Source organism: Suricata suricatta, chromosome 8 (assembly GCF_006229205.1).
Source record: "Suricata suricatta isolate VVHF042 chromosome 8, meerkat_22Aug2017_6uvM2_HiC, whole genome shotgun sequence".
Classification (NCBI taxonomy): domain Eukaryota; kingdom Metazoa; phylum Chordata; class Mammalia; order Carnivora; family Herpestidae; genus Suricata; species Suricata suricatta.
Genome location: NC_043707.1, coordinates 72,137,977 through 72,155,303, shown reverse-complemented (window position 1 = coordinate 72,155,303; position 17,327 = coordinate 72,137,977). Strand labels below are relative to the sequence as shown.

Here is a 17,327-nt window from a genome sequence, read left to right as displayed (position 1 = left end):
GGGCGCCACCTTAAAGCTGGCCTTTCGTCGTCACCACAAATTGTTCTGTTCATTCAAGTGGCTATAAAAAGTGTAGATGTGAGACTGGGTGTGCGGGCGAAAACCTGACTACGAGGGCACACGGATGCACTCGGCTACCAGAGGCACTCCTAACCACCGAGGGCACTGGTTCTCGGGACCACCAGCAGCAGCATCACCTCCGGACTTGTCAGAAATGTAGCTGATAAGAAATTCTGGGATAGGGGCCCAGCAATCAGTCTTTTAGTCAGTCCACCAGGTGATGCTGAGACACGCCAAAGTTTGAGAACCACTGGTCTAGGGCTAGGAAACTGGAGTCGACAGTTTTAGGGTGATTATTATTCTCAGTTGCCGCGAGACAGTGAACCCTTCTTTTGGTGACCTAAAATTCCCTGGCAGCAGCGAGCGAGAGATGTCCCCATCGGTCAGCTCAAACCTGGGAGCTGCCGAAGACAAGCAGCTCCTTCTCTGTGGCTTGCAGCACAAGGAAACAAGGCGGCCCGTTATTTCGTCGCGGGGCGCCCGTTTAGGGAGGGAGAGAAAAAGAGCAAACGAAAACATGCAGAATTAGCATCCGAAGACACTTACCCATAAACATTTGCACATTTTCCCTCTAATCTGTCAACGTGAACTGATCTGCAGCTCTCAGCGAAAGAGGCGAGAAGGCGACGGGACGTCTGGGGTTTCTGGCCCGTCCTGAAGCGGACGTGAGGAGCCGCAGTTCCTCTGGTCCGATGCGGTCGTTTACAAGCAGGCGCACCAGGACATGGTATATGGAAAGGCTGTGCACATAGGTTGCTCCAGTCTCTCCCTCTCCCCCACCTCCTGGCCCCGTTTGCTCCGGCTCCCCACCACCCCTCCCACAACACACTCGCAGCTTTAAATGGGCAGCCGATGGTAAGGTTCTCGAAGTTTCTCCTCCAGGGCAAACTCATCCTCCAAGATTCCCCAACTGAAGCCCAGAAACAACCCACATGCCCTTGTTAGAAAACTTTAATCTGATTTTTAAAGGAATCTCTGGAATGGCCTATTTCAAAGCTGTGCGGCAGACTGAATCTCTTTGCATATCTCCCGTCCCCCTCAATAAAGGAGCAAGGTATATACACTGGCCAGTTGGATCATTCACTGTAATTTTATTTTAAATCATGATAGACAGATTGCGTGAAAAACAAGGAATTCCGAAGAATTTCCTGCTCTGGGAACAGAAGTTAAGTCTATATTTAACAACATTTGAAGCTGTCAAGAATGCTTTGTGGTTGGATAACAGAGGCAGAAAAATGTTAAAAACGCAGGCTACTGCTATACCCAAATATGGAAATATTGTTACGTCTGGTGTCTGATTCACCATCTGGAAATACTTACAACCATGAAGTCAAACAGAAAAGACTCCACAACAGAAGCCAGGAACACTCCTCTCCATTCTCTCCACGACCTCCTCCCACCCTGTACTGCGCCTACTCACCCCCAGCCCCAGTCACTTCATTAAGAGGGAAACAATAATGAAGCTTTAATGCAGGCGGAAAAAAATAAAAACCTTTTCTAAGTAATAATGGATGGACTGTCTTGAGTAGAAGTAGGGCCCAGATTTTCCTCACTTTATATGCATAACACCTGACAAGTCCTGAAAAGTAAGCCATGAACCCCAAACCCCCTCCAACAAAGCCTCAGAGATCCTACTCCCACTAGCAAAAGCCTTAGACTTATGAAAGGGCACTTTTGAATGAATGAAACTTAACTCTTTCCTGCCACGGTTCTCTTTATTGGATAATGTTTTCACTGCAATAGCTTCTCATTGTGCTTATCAGAGTCATTCACTGAAAAGTTGGCACTGAGGGACTTCTTAAGCAAGACTGCTAAGATGTGAAGAGCAGCCCTACACATTAGAAGGGACGAAGAATTCTGGAGTACATATAAAAGAAAGACTGACATAATTTCTTGTGTACATTTTTATTAAAATTGCACAAGATAGTTTTTGAAACTTTGAGGAAGAATTTATCAATAACACTAATTATATTGATAATGTTAAAGCAAATTCCTTTGTGTGTGGGCGGTCTTCTGTGTGTGTTGGGGTAAAATAGGATCTTAAATTCTGCTAACAGTTTTACTACAGAACATTATATATGAAAATCCCGTATTTCTCTGTACTTCGCTAGAAAAGCAATGCAATCCATTAGAAATGGGAGGCTTCTAAGTGGTCCAAAAGTGTTAAAAACTCCACAAAACTTTTAGCTTTAGAAATCCGTTGCACACAATGGTGCTGGAATCTGTTTTGGCATTGCAGTATATACAGGTGATGATTTCAGGACAAATGACTGCAAGGTGGTCCCCTCGATTCTGGCTGCTTAGTTAGCAACGCCCACCGACCGGGGAGGGAGGCTGGAAGGGCTTACCCTGTCTCCCGCATCCGAGAGGAAGCAGAAGTCAGCCTCCCGGAGAACTCCCTGCGTTTATTTCCTCTCGGACTTCCAACCCAGGCAGTGGGCTGGAACTAAAGTGGGAACCTCCAAAACCAAACAAGTACGACATACCAAAAAAGGGAGGGGGGGCGGAAGGGGGAAGACCTTTGCCTGGGAATCTGCCAGACGGTGGGGGAAGCTGATCCCCCCCCCGCCCCTTTCTCATTCATAAATGCCACTGAGGGTATTAATTTGCAATACATTTAACTTGGCTAATAAACACCATACCAAAGCTGGGACTTGATTCGAGCACGCCTCTATGAAATCCACAAATAGATTCCTGGCTCACAGACGCACTCCCCCTCCCCGTTCGACTCTCCATAGATAACTTGACTCTCACCTTCTCTGTAAACAAGAAAACAGCCCGCTGCCTTTCCGGGTGAGGGCTTCCAAAGCTGCCCGGTCAACTCGGCATCACCAAACAAAACCACTTTTGTTCCTCCCTCCCAGGTCCTCCCACCCTCCCAGTCCAGGCAAAGTTTGGAACTCGCCCCCCTCACCCCTTCCACCTCCATCACTACCATCAAGCCAGAAAGAACCCTCCCAATGGAAGTCGTTATTTAAAGTGGAAAAAACGGTAGATTGTTTTCTAGACGGGTCCAGGACCAAAGGAAAAAAAAAAAAAAGGTGCAACGGAGCCAGGGGAGGCGCTTGGCAGCAGCCCGCGCCAACCAGCATTCCTGAGATGTTTGAGAATTCTGGAACGCGCAGACAGAGTCGACGTCACTGCAACACGCGGCGCCGAGGCCCGCCCGTATAAAAGGCGGGCTCTGGGCGCTGGGGCAGACCGCGAGCGAGAGCGCCCCCGAGCAGCCCCCGCGCCCTTCGCGCCTCCTCGGGAAGGATCTCAGGAGAAGGACGCTTGCAGCCCGCTCGCCGCCCCAGCCCTCACCCTCCTCTCACCGGGCCCGCCGCCCCGCCGCACGGACCGGAGCCTGTCCCGTCTCCCGGATCCACGCACCAGACCTCAGCCGCTGCGCACCGTGTGTCGGCGTCTTTGCCTCCGCGCTCGCCCGGACTCCCGCGCGCCACAATGAGCTCCCGTACCGCCAGGACGCTCGCCTTCGCCGTCACCCTTCTCCACTTGGCCAGGCTGGTGAGTTCTTTTGCCTCCACTTCCCCATCAGTTCTTCCAGGCCCTTCCCCTTTCCCCTGATTGCCCCCCGCGGATATAACTAAACCGAAAAGTTCGGGGGCATTTCGGGTTAGCTCTTTCTTCAAGTCCTCCTGGAGACGCGTCGGGGGGCCTGTTGGCCGACGCAGCCACCAAGGGTGGCCGGGTTGGACAGGATCAGAGACCCCCTGCGGACAGAGTCGGAGGAACCCTCCCTTCCCCGGGCTCCTTTGCTAACCGCGCGGAGTCTTACGCGTGCCTTGTCCCCACCCCCCGCTCCCCTCCAGGCGCTCTCCACCTGCCCTGCCGCCTGCCACTGCCCCCAGGAGGCGCCCAAGTGCGCCCCGGGAGTCGGGCTGGTCCGGGATGGCTGCGGCTGCTGTAAGGTCTGCGCCAAGCAGCTCAACGAGGACTGCAGCAAAATGCAGCCCTGCGACCACACCAAGGGGCTGGAATGCAATTTCGGCGCCAGTTCCACCGCTCCGAAGGGGATCTGCAGAGGTAAGATGCTTGTGGTTTGGCCCCTTTAAAAAAATAATAGTCCCCGTAGTCCAGAAGTTTAGTAATTTTGAGACCATGTATGGTGATGCTTTGTTGTTGGTAGCTTGGCAGAAAGGCACATGATTTCAGCAGTCTGGAATGCAATTCAGTGTGTCTGGGCCCAACGAAAAGCGCATACGGAAAAGTGATTCCTGACTAACTTATTGTTCTGGTCTGGAGTCCCCGAGGAATTGTAGGGAACTTTACCATAAATTGAATTTAACAGCAGAAAATATGTATGAGTTTCAGGCCGTGGTTGGGAATCTTAACTTTATCCTCCTTTCCTTTTCTCTTTTGGTGCTCTTTGCAGCTCAGTCGGAGGGCAGACCCTGTGAATATAACTCCAGAATCTACCAGAATGGGGAAAGTTTCCAGCCCAACTGTAAACATCAGTGCACATGTATCGACGGCGCTGTGGGCTGCATTCCTCTGTGTCCCCAAGAACTCTCTCTCCCCAACTTGGGCTGTCCCAACCCCCGGCTGGTCAAAGTTACCGGGCAGTGCTGTGAGGAGTGGGTCTGTGACGAGGATAGTGCCAAGGACCCCGCGGACGACAGGGATGGCCTCCTGGGCAAGGAGCTGGCATTCGATGCCTCAGAGGTGGAGTTAACCAGGAACAATGAATTAATTGCAGTTGGAAAAGGAGGCTCCCTGAAGCGGCTCCCAGGTAAGTTGAGACTGAGCCTGAAAGACGTACTGAAATACATTCCTAGTTTGGAGCTTTGCAGAAACGAGTCCTTGAGTCTGTTGGTATCATCATGCCCCTGAGAAAATTTCCCTCGTTTGTCTCTAGTTTTTGGAATGGAACCTCGAATCCTATACAACCCTTTACATGGCCAGAAATGTATCGTTCAAACAACTTCATGGTCCCAGTGCTCAAAGACCTGTGGAACTGGTATCTCCACACGAGTTACCAATGACAACCTCGAATGCCGCCTGGTGAAGGAGACCCGCATTTGTGAAGTGCGGCCTTGTGGACAGCCGATGTACAGCAGCCTGAAAGTAAGTTCTGATGGTGCCTGTGGGAGACTGTTCCCTGGCAGCTGGGCGAGGTGGGAACCTCTCTTCCAAGACAGACGGGCACTGTTCCTGACTCTCCTTCTTTCCTTTCTTCCAGAAGGGCAAGAAATGCAGCAAGACCAAGAAATCCCCCGAACCAGTCAAGTTTACTTACGCTGGATGTTCGAGTGTAAAGAAATACCGGCCCAAGTATTGCGGCTCGTGCGTGGACGGCCGATGCTGCACGCCCCAGCAGACCAGGACTGTGAAGATGCGCTTCCGTTGCGAAGATGGGGAGATGTTTTCCAAGAATGTCATGATGATCCAGTCCTGCAAGTGCAACTACAACTGCCCGCATGCCAACGAGGCGGTGTTTCCCTTCTACAGGCTGTTTAATGACATTCACAAATTTAGGGACTAAATGCCACCTGGGTTTCCAGCGCAAGGGCGAACAAACAAGGGGGAGAAGAGTGCCGGAATCACGGAGATATGGGTGGGGGCGGTGGGGGTGAGGGACTCATTGTAGAAGGGATGCATTGCTCATTCTTGAGTAGTATTAAGGTATTTTGAAACCTGCCAGGTGTGCTGGTGCAGATGGACACAAACGCAGCCACAATGGGAGAATACTTCGCTTCATAATATTGGAGCACACGTTACTGCTTCATTTTGGAGCTTGTGCTGTTGATGACGTTCTGTTTTCTGTTTGTAAATTATTTGGTAAGCATATTTTTCTCTAGGCTTTTTTTTCCCTTTCAGTTCTACAATTGTTACAACAAAATGATTAGTTGATCGGTTAATGCCTTCATCTTTTGACAGAAGTAAATGGGAGGGGGTGCCATCCCTTCCTGAAGGGGACGCTCTGTGAGTGTCTGCGAGAGGCAGCTATCTGCACTCTAAACTGCAAACAGAAATCAGGTGTTTTAAGACTGAATGTTTTTATTTATCAAAATGTAGCTTTTGGGGAGGGAAGGGAAATGTAATACTGGAATAATTTGTAAATGATTTTAATTTTATATTCAGTGAAAAGAATTTATTTATGGAATTAATCATTTAATAAAGAAATATTTACCTAATATCTGAGTGTGTGGCATTCAGTATTTTCAGAGACTATCCAAAGTCATTGGCAAAAGCCTAGCGTATTATTCATTCTTTCAGTTATTCAACCAGGACTACTTGAGTACCTACTTTGTGCCAGGAACTGTTCTAGGAGCTTGGGAAAAGAGCAGGGAACTAATCTACAAAAATAAGACAATGATTGCTTTTATCTTCAGTTGAGAAAATTCTCTGCATTTAAAGTAATCTGTTCTTAAAAACATGTTGAACACTAGTCATTGTAGGAAGCCCAGGGAATCTGAAGCTAAATTTGTGATTTAAATAATAATGCTTTGTTTTCATTAAAAATTCAAAGCCTAGGGATCTCCATCACTCCCATCACTGTAGGGTGGGTATAGTAGGGTCATTTATCATTTTAATCACTAGATTATTGTGCTTGTCATTTTGGAAGAGGAGAGAAACTTGAAACCATCCATAACCCAGGCTGCCCATATCTAAATCCATGGGCAACATTAAATCTGTTGGATAATGTGTTATAGAAGGTCACTTGTTTATAACTTTATGTTTTTCCAATATTCTTCCGAAAGCATGGAAGAACTACTTAGAAATCACCCTTAGTTGGGATCAGAAAAAAAAAAAGTCTTGGAGTCTATAGGAGTCCGTTTGTTTTCACTGAATGAGCTTGAAGCAATGACTTGTGTTAATCCTAATAAGCCAGTGATTAGGTAAACATGCTGTTAAATGCAAAGGAATGCAAGGAATTTCAAGTACTTTTCCAATAGCGTGAGGACCGAGCCACCCCATCCCCCTTTCCTTTTTATAATATACGTTATGCTGCTGGAGGAGGGAGCAGTTGGATAGAGTTGGCTATCCAGAAGGTCAAAGGCTAGATGCAGAGCATTCCTAAGAGAAAAGGACCTCAATCTTAGGTCTAGGAGAGGTTGAGAAGGCTGCGTCAATGTTTGTGAAAATGCTAGTAGCCTGTTTTAGAAGAATCTACCTCTTTAGAAAGCACTGACAATAAACCTTTTATAGAGAAGTTTTCCTTTCATCGACCCTCTTGGCTTCTGTTCAAATCCATATTGAAATATTTTCAGTCTGCACTTGGTTAAGAGAGTACTTGAATTTTTAGGTATCGAGAAAGTGCTATAAAGGGAAGGGGACAGCTCTTGGGATCCTGTAAAGAGTGATTGTTTAATATCAATGCCTTAATGAAGACCTAAGAATCTGTTTAAAAGCCTTACAGAAATGCATAAAGATTCATAGAAAAGTGATGGTAAAATGTATGGGCAAAGGCTCTTCTGATTTTGGCAATGTCTTATTTGAAATATTACAACTGTGCCTACTGAGTTGTCTGTTTCTTGCCTGAGGCTTTGAAATTTTAAGGTATTTGGAAACTTAAACACCACCTGTGCCATCTCAGATGCAGTTAAACTTGCCAGTGCAGTGTGACATGCGAAACAAAGAAGTGTGAGGTTTCTGTGAGGCAATCTTGTTGAACAGACATCCAAATTCACGGGAAAGATTTTCACATTCCCAGCCACCAATCCTGAGGTCTTTTTCTCCAACACTGAAGTCCAGCAAATTGCTTCTTATACAGAAATCAACTAGTAATATTTTATAGACCCTTTAAGAGTGTAGGGCGGTAGGTAACATGTATACAAATAAGTTCAAATGTCAAACAAAATCAGACATGGGAAAATACTGGATCTCTGGGTTATTAATCTTTTTGTAGTAAATACAATAAAAGTGATGGATAAAATGCTGATCCTATTTAAATAAGAGTGCTCGATTAATGAAGGCAAATAGATGGAAATTATGTCCATTTTATTTGGCTCTATAAAAAAGTGAAAAAATTCAAAGTAGGCGAGAATAAAATTATGCAAACTAGAACATGTAACCTTTATCTAGGTGCAGTGTGGAGCTCTGCCTACTTCCAGTACTGAGAAAACAAAACCCAACACCAGGCATTTGCACATATGAAATAGACTTTTGCACACATGAAATAAACACCCATCATAATATACATGTGCCCCTCCACATACAGTAAAGATCTGTGTTGTTCTTACTTTCCAATCCAAAAGATCCTGGGGATCTTGAGCTGGTTTTTTTTTTTCCTTTTTTAATAGAAATGTAAGAACTGAGAGTCATAGGGTGACCTTGGAATCTTAGGGGTTCAGTGAATTTTAAGAAATAGTCTATGGGACATTTAGCACAGTCTCACTGTGATGATTTTCACGTACACACACGTGTTTTCCACTCCACAAAGAGATGCCACAGAGTCAAAATTAGTGAAGTATATTTCAGAGTTATCTTTCCAGTAGAGAGACTAGATTTGCTTTGTACACGGTGTTTTCTTCTGCCCTCTGGATCCGGTTTGTAAATCAGTGGAGCAACAGCAAGGGTCCAGCAGGACCACAGCACAGAACAAAGCTGTGTTCTGGGCAGGCAGGCAAGTGCTGCGGGGGAAAGAACCCCAGACTAGAACTGGGAGACACGTCTTTTAGCACCAGTTCTGCCATTAATTAACTGGGTGACTCTGGGCAAGTGTCTGGATGGATCTCTCCTGTTTTAAAATGGAACAATAGCTTCCAGCCGCTTTTTTCACCATAAGTATTCTTTTTTATATGCTCTCTCTGGTGCACTGACTTTTCCATACCTTAAAAACTTCGTCTCCTCAAGCAACTGAATGTATGAAGTGAAAACTACTTGGGTCTTTCTGAAGGCAAATGCACTCGTCTCTAGGAAGCTTTTGAAAAATGTGATGCTATTAGACCCTCCTTCCACTCTAAAGTACTCTTGGTTACAGGATGTGGCAATCCCTGGATCTCAGCCTATAGGTCCATGCTTTCATCCTCCTGTATAGCCCCAATATCTGGGCCTCATTAAATCCCTGCCCTAAATAACTCATTCTTTAAAACAAAGCGCATTGTGAAGCGTGACAATGATGTATGTGTCCTATGGATAGAACAGATTTATTTGTGACTTAACTTTATTGGTGGTGGTCAATACTCATCCATGTAATCTTATAAAGTGCAATTCAATTAAGCAAGAACCTAGATGCATTTGTTAGTGCTTTGCAATGCTCAGATATTCTGCTCACATATTCGGAACCCGCCCCTTTCACATGTCCAGTGCAAACATCCAAAGCTAAGCCATCATCATCTCTTGCCTGAATTACTTAAATGGCCTCACTTGTGACATACTGTATTCCCTAAAGGTGGCTGCAATAATAACTTCCACCCCATGTAATACCTCTGTCCCTTCTGCAATGTGACTCTGTTGCACAGATGAGGTTTATTCTTCTGTCCTCTTGGATCTGGGTGGGCTCTCTGACCGCTTTAACCAATGAATGTCCAGAAAGCAATGCACTGTGGTGCCAGTTCCAAATTTGGCGATGACTAGAAGCTCCCACTTTGTTTCTCTTAGCAATGAGCTTCCATGTAAGAAGCATAATGACCCTGAGACCAGCAGTCTGTGAGAAGCCCATGTGAAGCTGAGAGGCCCTACAGGAGAAAGAAAAAGGTCAGGGAGAAGTTTCATGGGCATCACGTGTGCATGAAGATACCATCTTGGAAGTAGATCGTCCAGCTCCAGTTGCTTGTGAATCCAGTCTTGTGAATTAGAGATAAAATACCCACTTGAGTCGTTCCCAGATTTCCTCACGTGGAAAACAGTGAGCAAACTAATGGGGTTATTTTAAGGCCCTAAGTTTTGGGTGTTGTTTGTCACATAGCATACATAACTCAAACATCATTCCTGCAAAGATTCATTTTCCTTATGGGAACCAGAGTGATTCTTTAAAAATGTGAATCAGAACACGTCAGCCCTTGGCTTAAAAGCTCTATGGTTGCCCATTACCCTTGGAATAACACTCAGCTTCCTCCTTTCTAAGTACACAGACCCTGGACCTTGCCTGTTTCTTCCCACTCACCCTCACCACAATCCCACTTGCCTTTTCCTCCATGAAATAAGCCATGTTACTTCCTCCTCAGGGCCTCTGCACTAGCTGTTCCTCAGCGGCAAATGCCCCTCTGGTCTCAAAGTCCCTTAATCAACACTTCTTTTTGTCATGCAGGTCTCAGCGTAAATGTTACCCTCTCAGTCATCTGTCCTTGCCACTCAGTCTAAAGTAGTTCATTACATCAAGCAGTTTTATCTTCATCACGGCACTTAGGCCTACCAGATATTACCTTATTTAATTACTATGTCTCCTCTTTCTAGAATAGCCTCTTTGAGACATGAGATTTTTGGCTTTTTCACCACTACAAAAGCAACGCTTGGTACTATGCCTGGCACAAAGCAGATGTTCGTTAATTTTGATTAATGTTGTCTTAAGCTAAGTAGAAGGCACCCTCCCCCCTCCAGCACAATGTCTTCTTCCTGCTTCTGTCCTTCCATTCGTACCTCCCATCAAGTCAACAGATACCCGTCTGGCACCACTCTATTCCACACACAGTGCTATGCAGTAGTTGACGAAGAAGTCAGGTTTCTTCACTTTAGAGACATACATGTAGGCAAAGATGAGTTAAGGTTAGGTTCAGCTGCAAATAAAAAAACTAAATAAAAAATGGCTTAAGTAACACAAAGGTTTATTCCTCTGTCATGTGAAAAATCCAGGTAGGCCATACGGGGCAGCTGTGATGCCCTAAGATTTCGGGGACCAAAGTGTCTGCTGTCTTGTTCACCATGTGTGGCCTCCATTCCTCAATTCACCTCACTTAGCTGCAAGGAGGGCTAGGAAGTGTAGCTCATACCTCGGGTTGCCATGTCCCCAGCTAAACATCAGAGATCTATTACTACAGGGAGGAGAACTAGTAGTCCATACTACAGAGCACAAAATACTCTGTAATAAGTATCATAAGGCAAGAGGATGGTTGAGGAGAAAAAGCTACCAACTCTCTGAGGCTGGGATGAGAGGTTTCTTGGAAGAGTTGTCATCTCAGTAGGTTTTTCAAAGATAAATATGTCAGAAACTATTCAAAGGCCTTGGTGCTTGAGCTGGAAATTTCTGAAATAACCAGAGATACCTTTCTCACCTCAGCCAGTAAGAGAAGTCAAAGACACTGGGTTTGGAGTTTTACAGATCATCAGTGTTTGAAACAGATTGTATTTTTGCTTTGGGTTCAGGAGTATCATGAAGAGGTTATGCATACTAGGGTTCTCCAGAGAACCAGAACCAATAGGATGTGCGTGTGTGTGTGTGTGTGTGTGTGTGTGTGAGCGTGTGTGTGTGCAGGCTGGAAACAAGGCAGGGTTTTTATTATGCCGTCTTGAGGCCAGATTCCTTCTTCTTTGGGAAACCTCTGTCTTTTCTCCTAAGGCTTTCAACTGATTAGATGTGGCCCATGCATGTAATGAAGGGTAATCTGCTTTCATCAAAGTCAATCACATCTTTAAAATACCATTACAGCAACATTTAGACTGGTGTTTGACCAAACAAATGGGCATCATAGTCTAGCCAAGACGACACAGAAAATTAGCCATCATGGTAGCTGTGTAGTAGAACCTTTTGAGGGCAAGAAGCTCATGTCCACTGTCTGATATGGAATGAATGTGAGCAGAGTGAGAAAAGGTAAAAGCTTTGCTAGTTACACCCAAGCTGTCCCCGGGCCAGGCATTGTGCTTGTGCATGAGTGGGAAGGGATCCAGCATTTATTTTACATTAGTCAGATTCGTGGGCTTCTCAGAAATGCTCCTGGCCCACCGACCCCAAGGTCCTTACGGAACTGGCAGGATCTACTTTAGGCAAGATGGCCACAGGGTGAAGGAGTGGAGGGAGATCCTGATAAGAGCTCTAGAGAAAGGTGTTCTGTAAACCTGCCTGGATGCAGCAGGACACGGTCCGTCACTTGCATACACCCCGAAAGAGACAAAAAGTACTCATTCTTCTGGCTCTTCGTGCAAATCCTCACTGTAGCACTGACCTCACTATACTGTGACTGGTTGTTTCACTGTTCCCAGGAGGTTTTAAACTCCTCAAAGAGTTTTTGTCAATGAGTGAGCACTAAGAACAAATTGGAAGGAGTATGAGAACTGTGTTCTAACATCTCCAGATCTTCCTGGAGAAGAGAAAGCCAAGTGTGCTCTACATCGCCTGAGGGCAGAGCTCCAAGCTGGTGGTTTGGGCAGGACTGGGCTAATAGACATGTTTTGTTCACCTGGCACCGGGTTTATAAAAACTGAGATTTGTTGCCAATGTTTGAAAGCTGAGAAGGTTTTTTAAGAAGTCCAGATATCTGAATTCTTTTGAAAAATTCATAGACCTGGCAGCAGTGGACTCGTTTCTCCATGATGGGAGCAGTGTTACAGCTTCCTCAGAGTGTGCGCTCTGCTGTTCACCAGCACTGCCCGAGGAGAAGAGACACGTATGTGTCTGCGTGTGGCTGGGGGAGGTGAAGGGCAGGAAGAGATGATCTTTAAAAAATACAGGTTCTCGGGCGCCTGGGTGGTTCAGTCGGTTGAGCGTCTGACTTTGGCTCAGGTCATGATCTCATGATTCGTGGGTTTGGGCCCCGCATCAGGCTCTGTGCTGACAGCTAGCTCAGAGTCTAGAGCCTGTCTTCAGATCTTGTGACTCCTTCTCTCTCTGATCCCCCCGCTCACGCTGTCTCTCTCTCTCTCTCAAAAATAAACAAAAACATTAAAAAAAAATACAGGTTCTTTCTTTACTGGCACAACCTAGAACGCCACTTTTTAAGTGCTTAGAAAAGTAATATTTAGCATGGAAACTGTGTTATAAGCCCAGGAGAAATAGAGACCACTTCATTCATTTCAAATGGCCATTGCGCTATACAAATGCTGTCACTTCCCAGCTTCTTTCTACAATAATAGTCTGTGTACTTCTGAGTAAAAGTACCTATTCCACTTCTACCATGCCACATTTTCCAACCGACACTGGGTGAGTTGATCAGAGTTCACTGCGTCCTGAATCTCTGCTGAATGTCACCATCCATTTTTGTAGTAACCGAAGAGCCTTCCAAGGGGAATCACAATAGATAGCCAGGATTTTGCTCTAGAATTTTTTTTTAATGACTCAAAGTCCTTCCTTCAAGTGCTGTCACATAAATAATACTTGTTGTTCAGAGATACTCAATAAACTCCAGGAGACTGAGAACATGTCTAAGTAGTTACAGTTAGCTAGCCAGTATCCGAGCAGAAGGTAGACCTCAGAGGATTTATTCTCCAGGCTTATCCCTGACAGGGGCATTGGGACACAGGAAAGCACTTGGGTTACAGGGAGGTTGGGCTGGTTCTTTGGTGTCAAGGTGGCTCCTGGGAAGACTTGTACTAATGGATTTTCTATAGTCGAGTCAGTATCATCAGCATCCGGCTGCAGGGGTGATGCTCTTCTCCAGCAAACAGAGAATGATTCAACATGGTAAAAATTTGGATCTTCTATTAAGGAGATTTGCTAGCTAAAAAAAAAATGTTGCTCATTCATAGAGTTTAAATTCTGTGCTCATGAGTAAAACTTTCAGAGAGGTCCTTCCTATATTCCAAATTAGTTGGTTCTTGGAAAGGAGCCCACATTTAATTGACTTCTTGCATTCAGAATGATACTTAGCTATTTACAGTGTTCTCTTTAATGTCTGGAGGTTTGTCATAACACAAGGAAGGCATCCTTATATAAGAACATTGTAAGAGATACAGAGTGTCAAAATTGAAGGTCCCTAGGAAACCTTCCCCTTTATATACACGCACATACACCCATGCACATGCATACACACATACTTTTAAGTGCATAATGTGTATTATTCACAGATTTGGGGGAGTGCCTAACTTGCATTTAATATTATTATTAGGAACAAAAAGATTAGACTACATATAGAGCTTCACATTTACTACACCTTGAAAGTCAGTTAATGTTGATATATGCAGTTCTCCCTCAATTGCAAGAATTGCTTTATAGATTTTCCTTGTATTATTGATATGCCATAATTTATTTACTTATTTACTTAAGTTTATTAATTTATTTTGAGAGAAAGAGAAAGAGAGAGAGTGCATGAGCAGGGGAGGGGCAGAGAAAGGGAGAGAGAGAATCCCAAGCAGGCTCTGCACTAACGGTATGAAGCCTGACACAGGGCTGGATCCCAAGAACTGTGAGATTATTACCTGAATGGAAATCAAGAGTCAGATGCTAGTGGGCGCCTGGGTGGCTCAGTCGGTTGAGCATCCGACTTTCGCTCAGGTCATGATCTCATGGCTTGTGGGTTTGAGCCCCCTGTCAGAACTGTGCAGCTCGGAGCCTGCAGCCTGCTTTGGATTCCGTGTCTCCCTCTCTCTCTGCCTCTCCCTGGCTCATGCTCTGTCTCTCAAAAATAAATAAAGGCAAAAAAAAAAAAAGTCAGATGCTTAACTGGCTGAGCCACTCAGGCCCCCTGATGTGCCATAATTTACTTTCAGGGTTTCTCCCTCCCATTTGACCAGGAAAGGGAATCCCCTGTTTCCATTCTGACCCTAGGGATTGCATCAGGACTAGCAGGCCGCTTAAGTCTCATTCCCTTATCAGTGATAGTTCCTAATCAGCGATCCTCACGGAGAAACCCCGTGGTGGCAGGGAAAGGTGCTGAGAAAGGGGCCTCTGATAATAAAAAGAAACTGGGAGAGGAAATGCCTTTCATCTTTGCTGGACATCATTCATCTTGAGCCCAGGCAAGAGGCATCACTGACATACTGACAGAGCAGAAAGGTGAAAAGCCCCAGAGTCTCTAAAGAGATCACTAAGCTGTTGAATCACACAACCCTGGGCTCACCTGAAGTGCAGACCTCTTGCTTGGTGTGATGATAAACCTCCTATTGTTAATCATCCTAATTGATGATTGTATACTTGGCCCTTTTTGATGTCTGTAAGTTTTATAAATAATATAGCAATAATCATTTCTAAAGAAGAAAGTACTTTTAGATGTGAATCAATAAACCAACAAACAAATATTGGGCAGGAATATAGCTCATTAACATTCACTAAGTGTATAGCACTTGATAGGCCATGGGCCAACCAGACATGCATGACAAAAAGGAAATGACACATCGTCCCTGGCCTCAAGGGTGGCACATCTAGCAGAAATAGCGATATATACAAGTAATTCTGGTGCACTGCAACTGTGCCAGAACTAGAGAGGGTAGGCAGAGAAAGCTTCACAGAGAACAAAATATCTGAACAGAGTTTTGAAGGATGGATAGGAGTCTGCTATTTGGAATTACGTCCCAAATAGAAAAACCTCAAAGTTATTCAAAGACTAGGAGTACTAGCAAAGTCAGCAAATTTATAGCATCAGACAAGACTTGAGGACCAAAAGCCATTTTGACTGACTGATAAGAGGAAAAGCAGCCCTCCGTAGGGACCTTCAGGAGACATGCCCTGGTGATGGGGACACGCCTGTCCCTTCCATGGGAGTTACCTCTGGAAATCCCCCACTGACACGGTAATGAGAGCTGCCAGCCTGCACGGGGTGAGACACCACCAGGTAATAGCCGGGAACGGTGAAGTGCACCACACCCCCCAGAGACAAAAGCAGTATGCTTCTCCCACATGACAGCCTCAATATGACAGAATAACCTCAGGTTGACAGGACCCAGCCTGGACCTGACCCACTGGTGGGTCACCCAAGGCAGCCCCAGTGACTACCTGGACCCAGTGGCAAAGGCAAAAAACCCAGAGAGGAGCGGCTTGGAAATCCTGGTTACCGCCACCTGATGCTCTTGTGTTTCTGCCACAGGTCAGATTCCGGTAGGAGGCCAGGCCCGTAATGGCTTCCAGTTCCTCCTAGAGTAACGCTCATCCTCTCCACTAGCTGTGTACGGCCTTCTTGTCCAGGATTTTAAAGCCTGTGGTAATGTGACATATAAACAAAAGGCCACAGGGACAGCTCCATGCTGGTTCCAGAACCTCATCTACTCCTCCAGACACAAAAGAACTATCATAATTGTGTGCACAGTCAAAGTGAATGTCAAGAAAAGGCATTAGCTAAACAGCCAGGAGTCCCTACATACCGGCAAGTGTCAATGAGTAATTCATGGTCTTTCTGTGCTGCATTGATGAATTCGAGGATTTAGATTTTTTTATTATGGTGATGCATTTGGTCTAAAGCATGCTGGGTATTTGCACATGCTCCAAGGGACTTATTGAACCCCCACCCCCATGCAGCCGTCCGCCCTGTCACCTGCCTAGAAGCTGTACCTTCTCTATGTGATCTCAGAAGTCAGAGGGCAGGCCTCTGGGCATGCCGTGGGAATGCAAGCCACTGAAATAGATGGAACATGGCAACTGCTCAGGGCCAGCAACAGGAGCCACTGCTGTTTTTTTGGGTGAGGAACGGTGATGCCAAAAAAAGAAAGGGAAGAAATCCCCTGTAACATTAGATGGACTGTAAGAAACTGCTCTGAATTTGGGCCAGAACGTCAAGTAGCAGTCACATTGAAGTGTTTTTGTATTGCATTTTTGGCCTCAGTGAGAGAAATTCATTCATTGGCCTCTATCCGCACACAAACTTACATCTATCTGTTGCACATACACACACACAGACTTGTTTATAATTCCTGTTTGTTATAGGCCAGGTGCAGTGCTGGGTCCCGGAGGGTACAGCTCACTAAGGACTCGCCATCTAGGAGTCACAGAATCAACACCATGTCCTCATTCCTTAAAGGCTGCTACCCACATCTGTCTCTGCTACTTTGCTCTTCTGGTTTTATCACGGCCTGCATGCAAGGGAATCGGGGCTAGGCGCTACACACCCCTCACTCCCAGAACGGAGGGAGAGCAAGGTCATTCCAGCCCAGATTCCCTGGAGAACTATGGAAAAGGGGCATTCGTTTAAACTTACGATATACATTCTCTGCAAAGGGAAATCGACAAGGTATTCTCACACAGGGGCCCAACTGTGTTCTTCAAATATCAAACCCCACTTGGAGTCCTGTGGTATTAAACCATTACTTAGCACTTTCATATACCCTATATCATCTAAGACATTGATGACTGCAAGATACACCATCATTTGACATACCTTTAAGAAAACCCCAACCAACTATGGCCAACTATGGTCATAGTTGCATGCCTGCAGTAAAATGTTATCTTAATTTCAGAGCTGATAAAGGGTAAAAATATGTATATTCTACAATCAATGATATCCAATTGTTTGTCTCTCTAA

General features: G+C 45.5%; 1 protein-coding gene and 1 long non-coding RNA gene across 2 annotated transcripts in view; one reads left to right on the top strand and one right to left on the bottom strand.

Moving 5' to 3' along the window:
* Positions 1-778, bottom strand: part of LOC115299559 — a 30,132-nt gene extending 29,354 nt beyond the window's left edge. Inside the window, exon 1 of the long non-coding RNA XR_003912238.1 lies at positions 607-778. This is a non-coding gene — a long non-coding RNA (uncharacterized LOC115299559). The remainder of the gene's footprint in view (positions 1-606) is intronic.
* A 2,473-nt stretch (positions 779-3,251) lies between these two features.
* CCN1 (cellular communication network factor 1) lies at positions 3,252-6,200 on the top strand. The gene is made up of 5 exons (XM_029947650.1): positions 3,252-3,570; positions 3,876-4,089; positions 4,439-4,795; positions 4,922-5,130; positions 5,246-6,200. Exons 1-5 carry the CDS (start codon positions 3,508-3,510, stop codon positions 5,546-5,548), a joined length of 1,146 nt encoding a protein of 381 aa, XP_029803510.1. The 5' UTR covers positions 3,252-3,507; the 3' UTR covers positions 5,549-6,200.
* Positions 6,201-17,327: the final 11,127 nt, after the last annotated feature.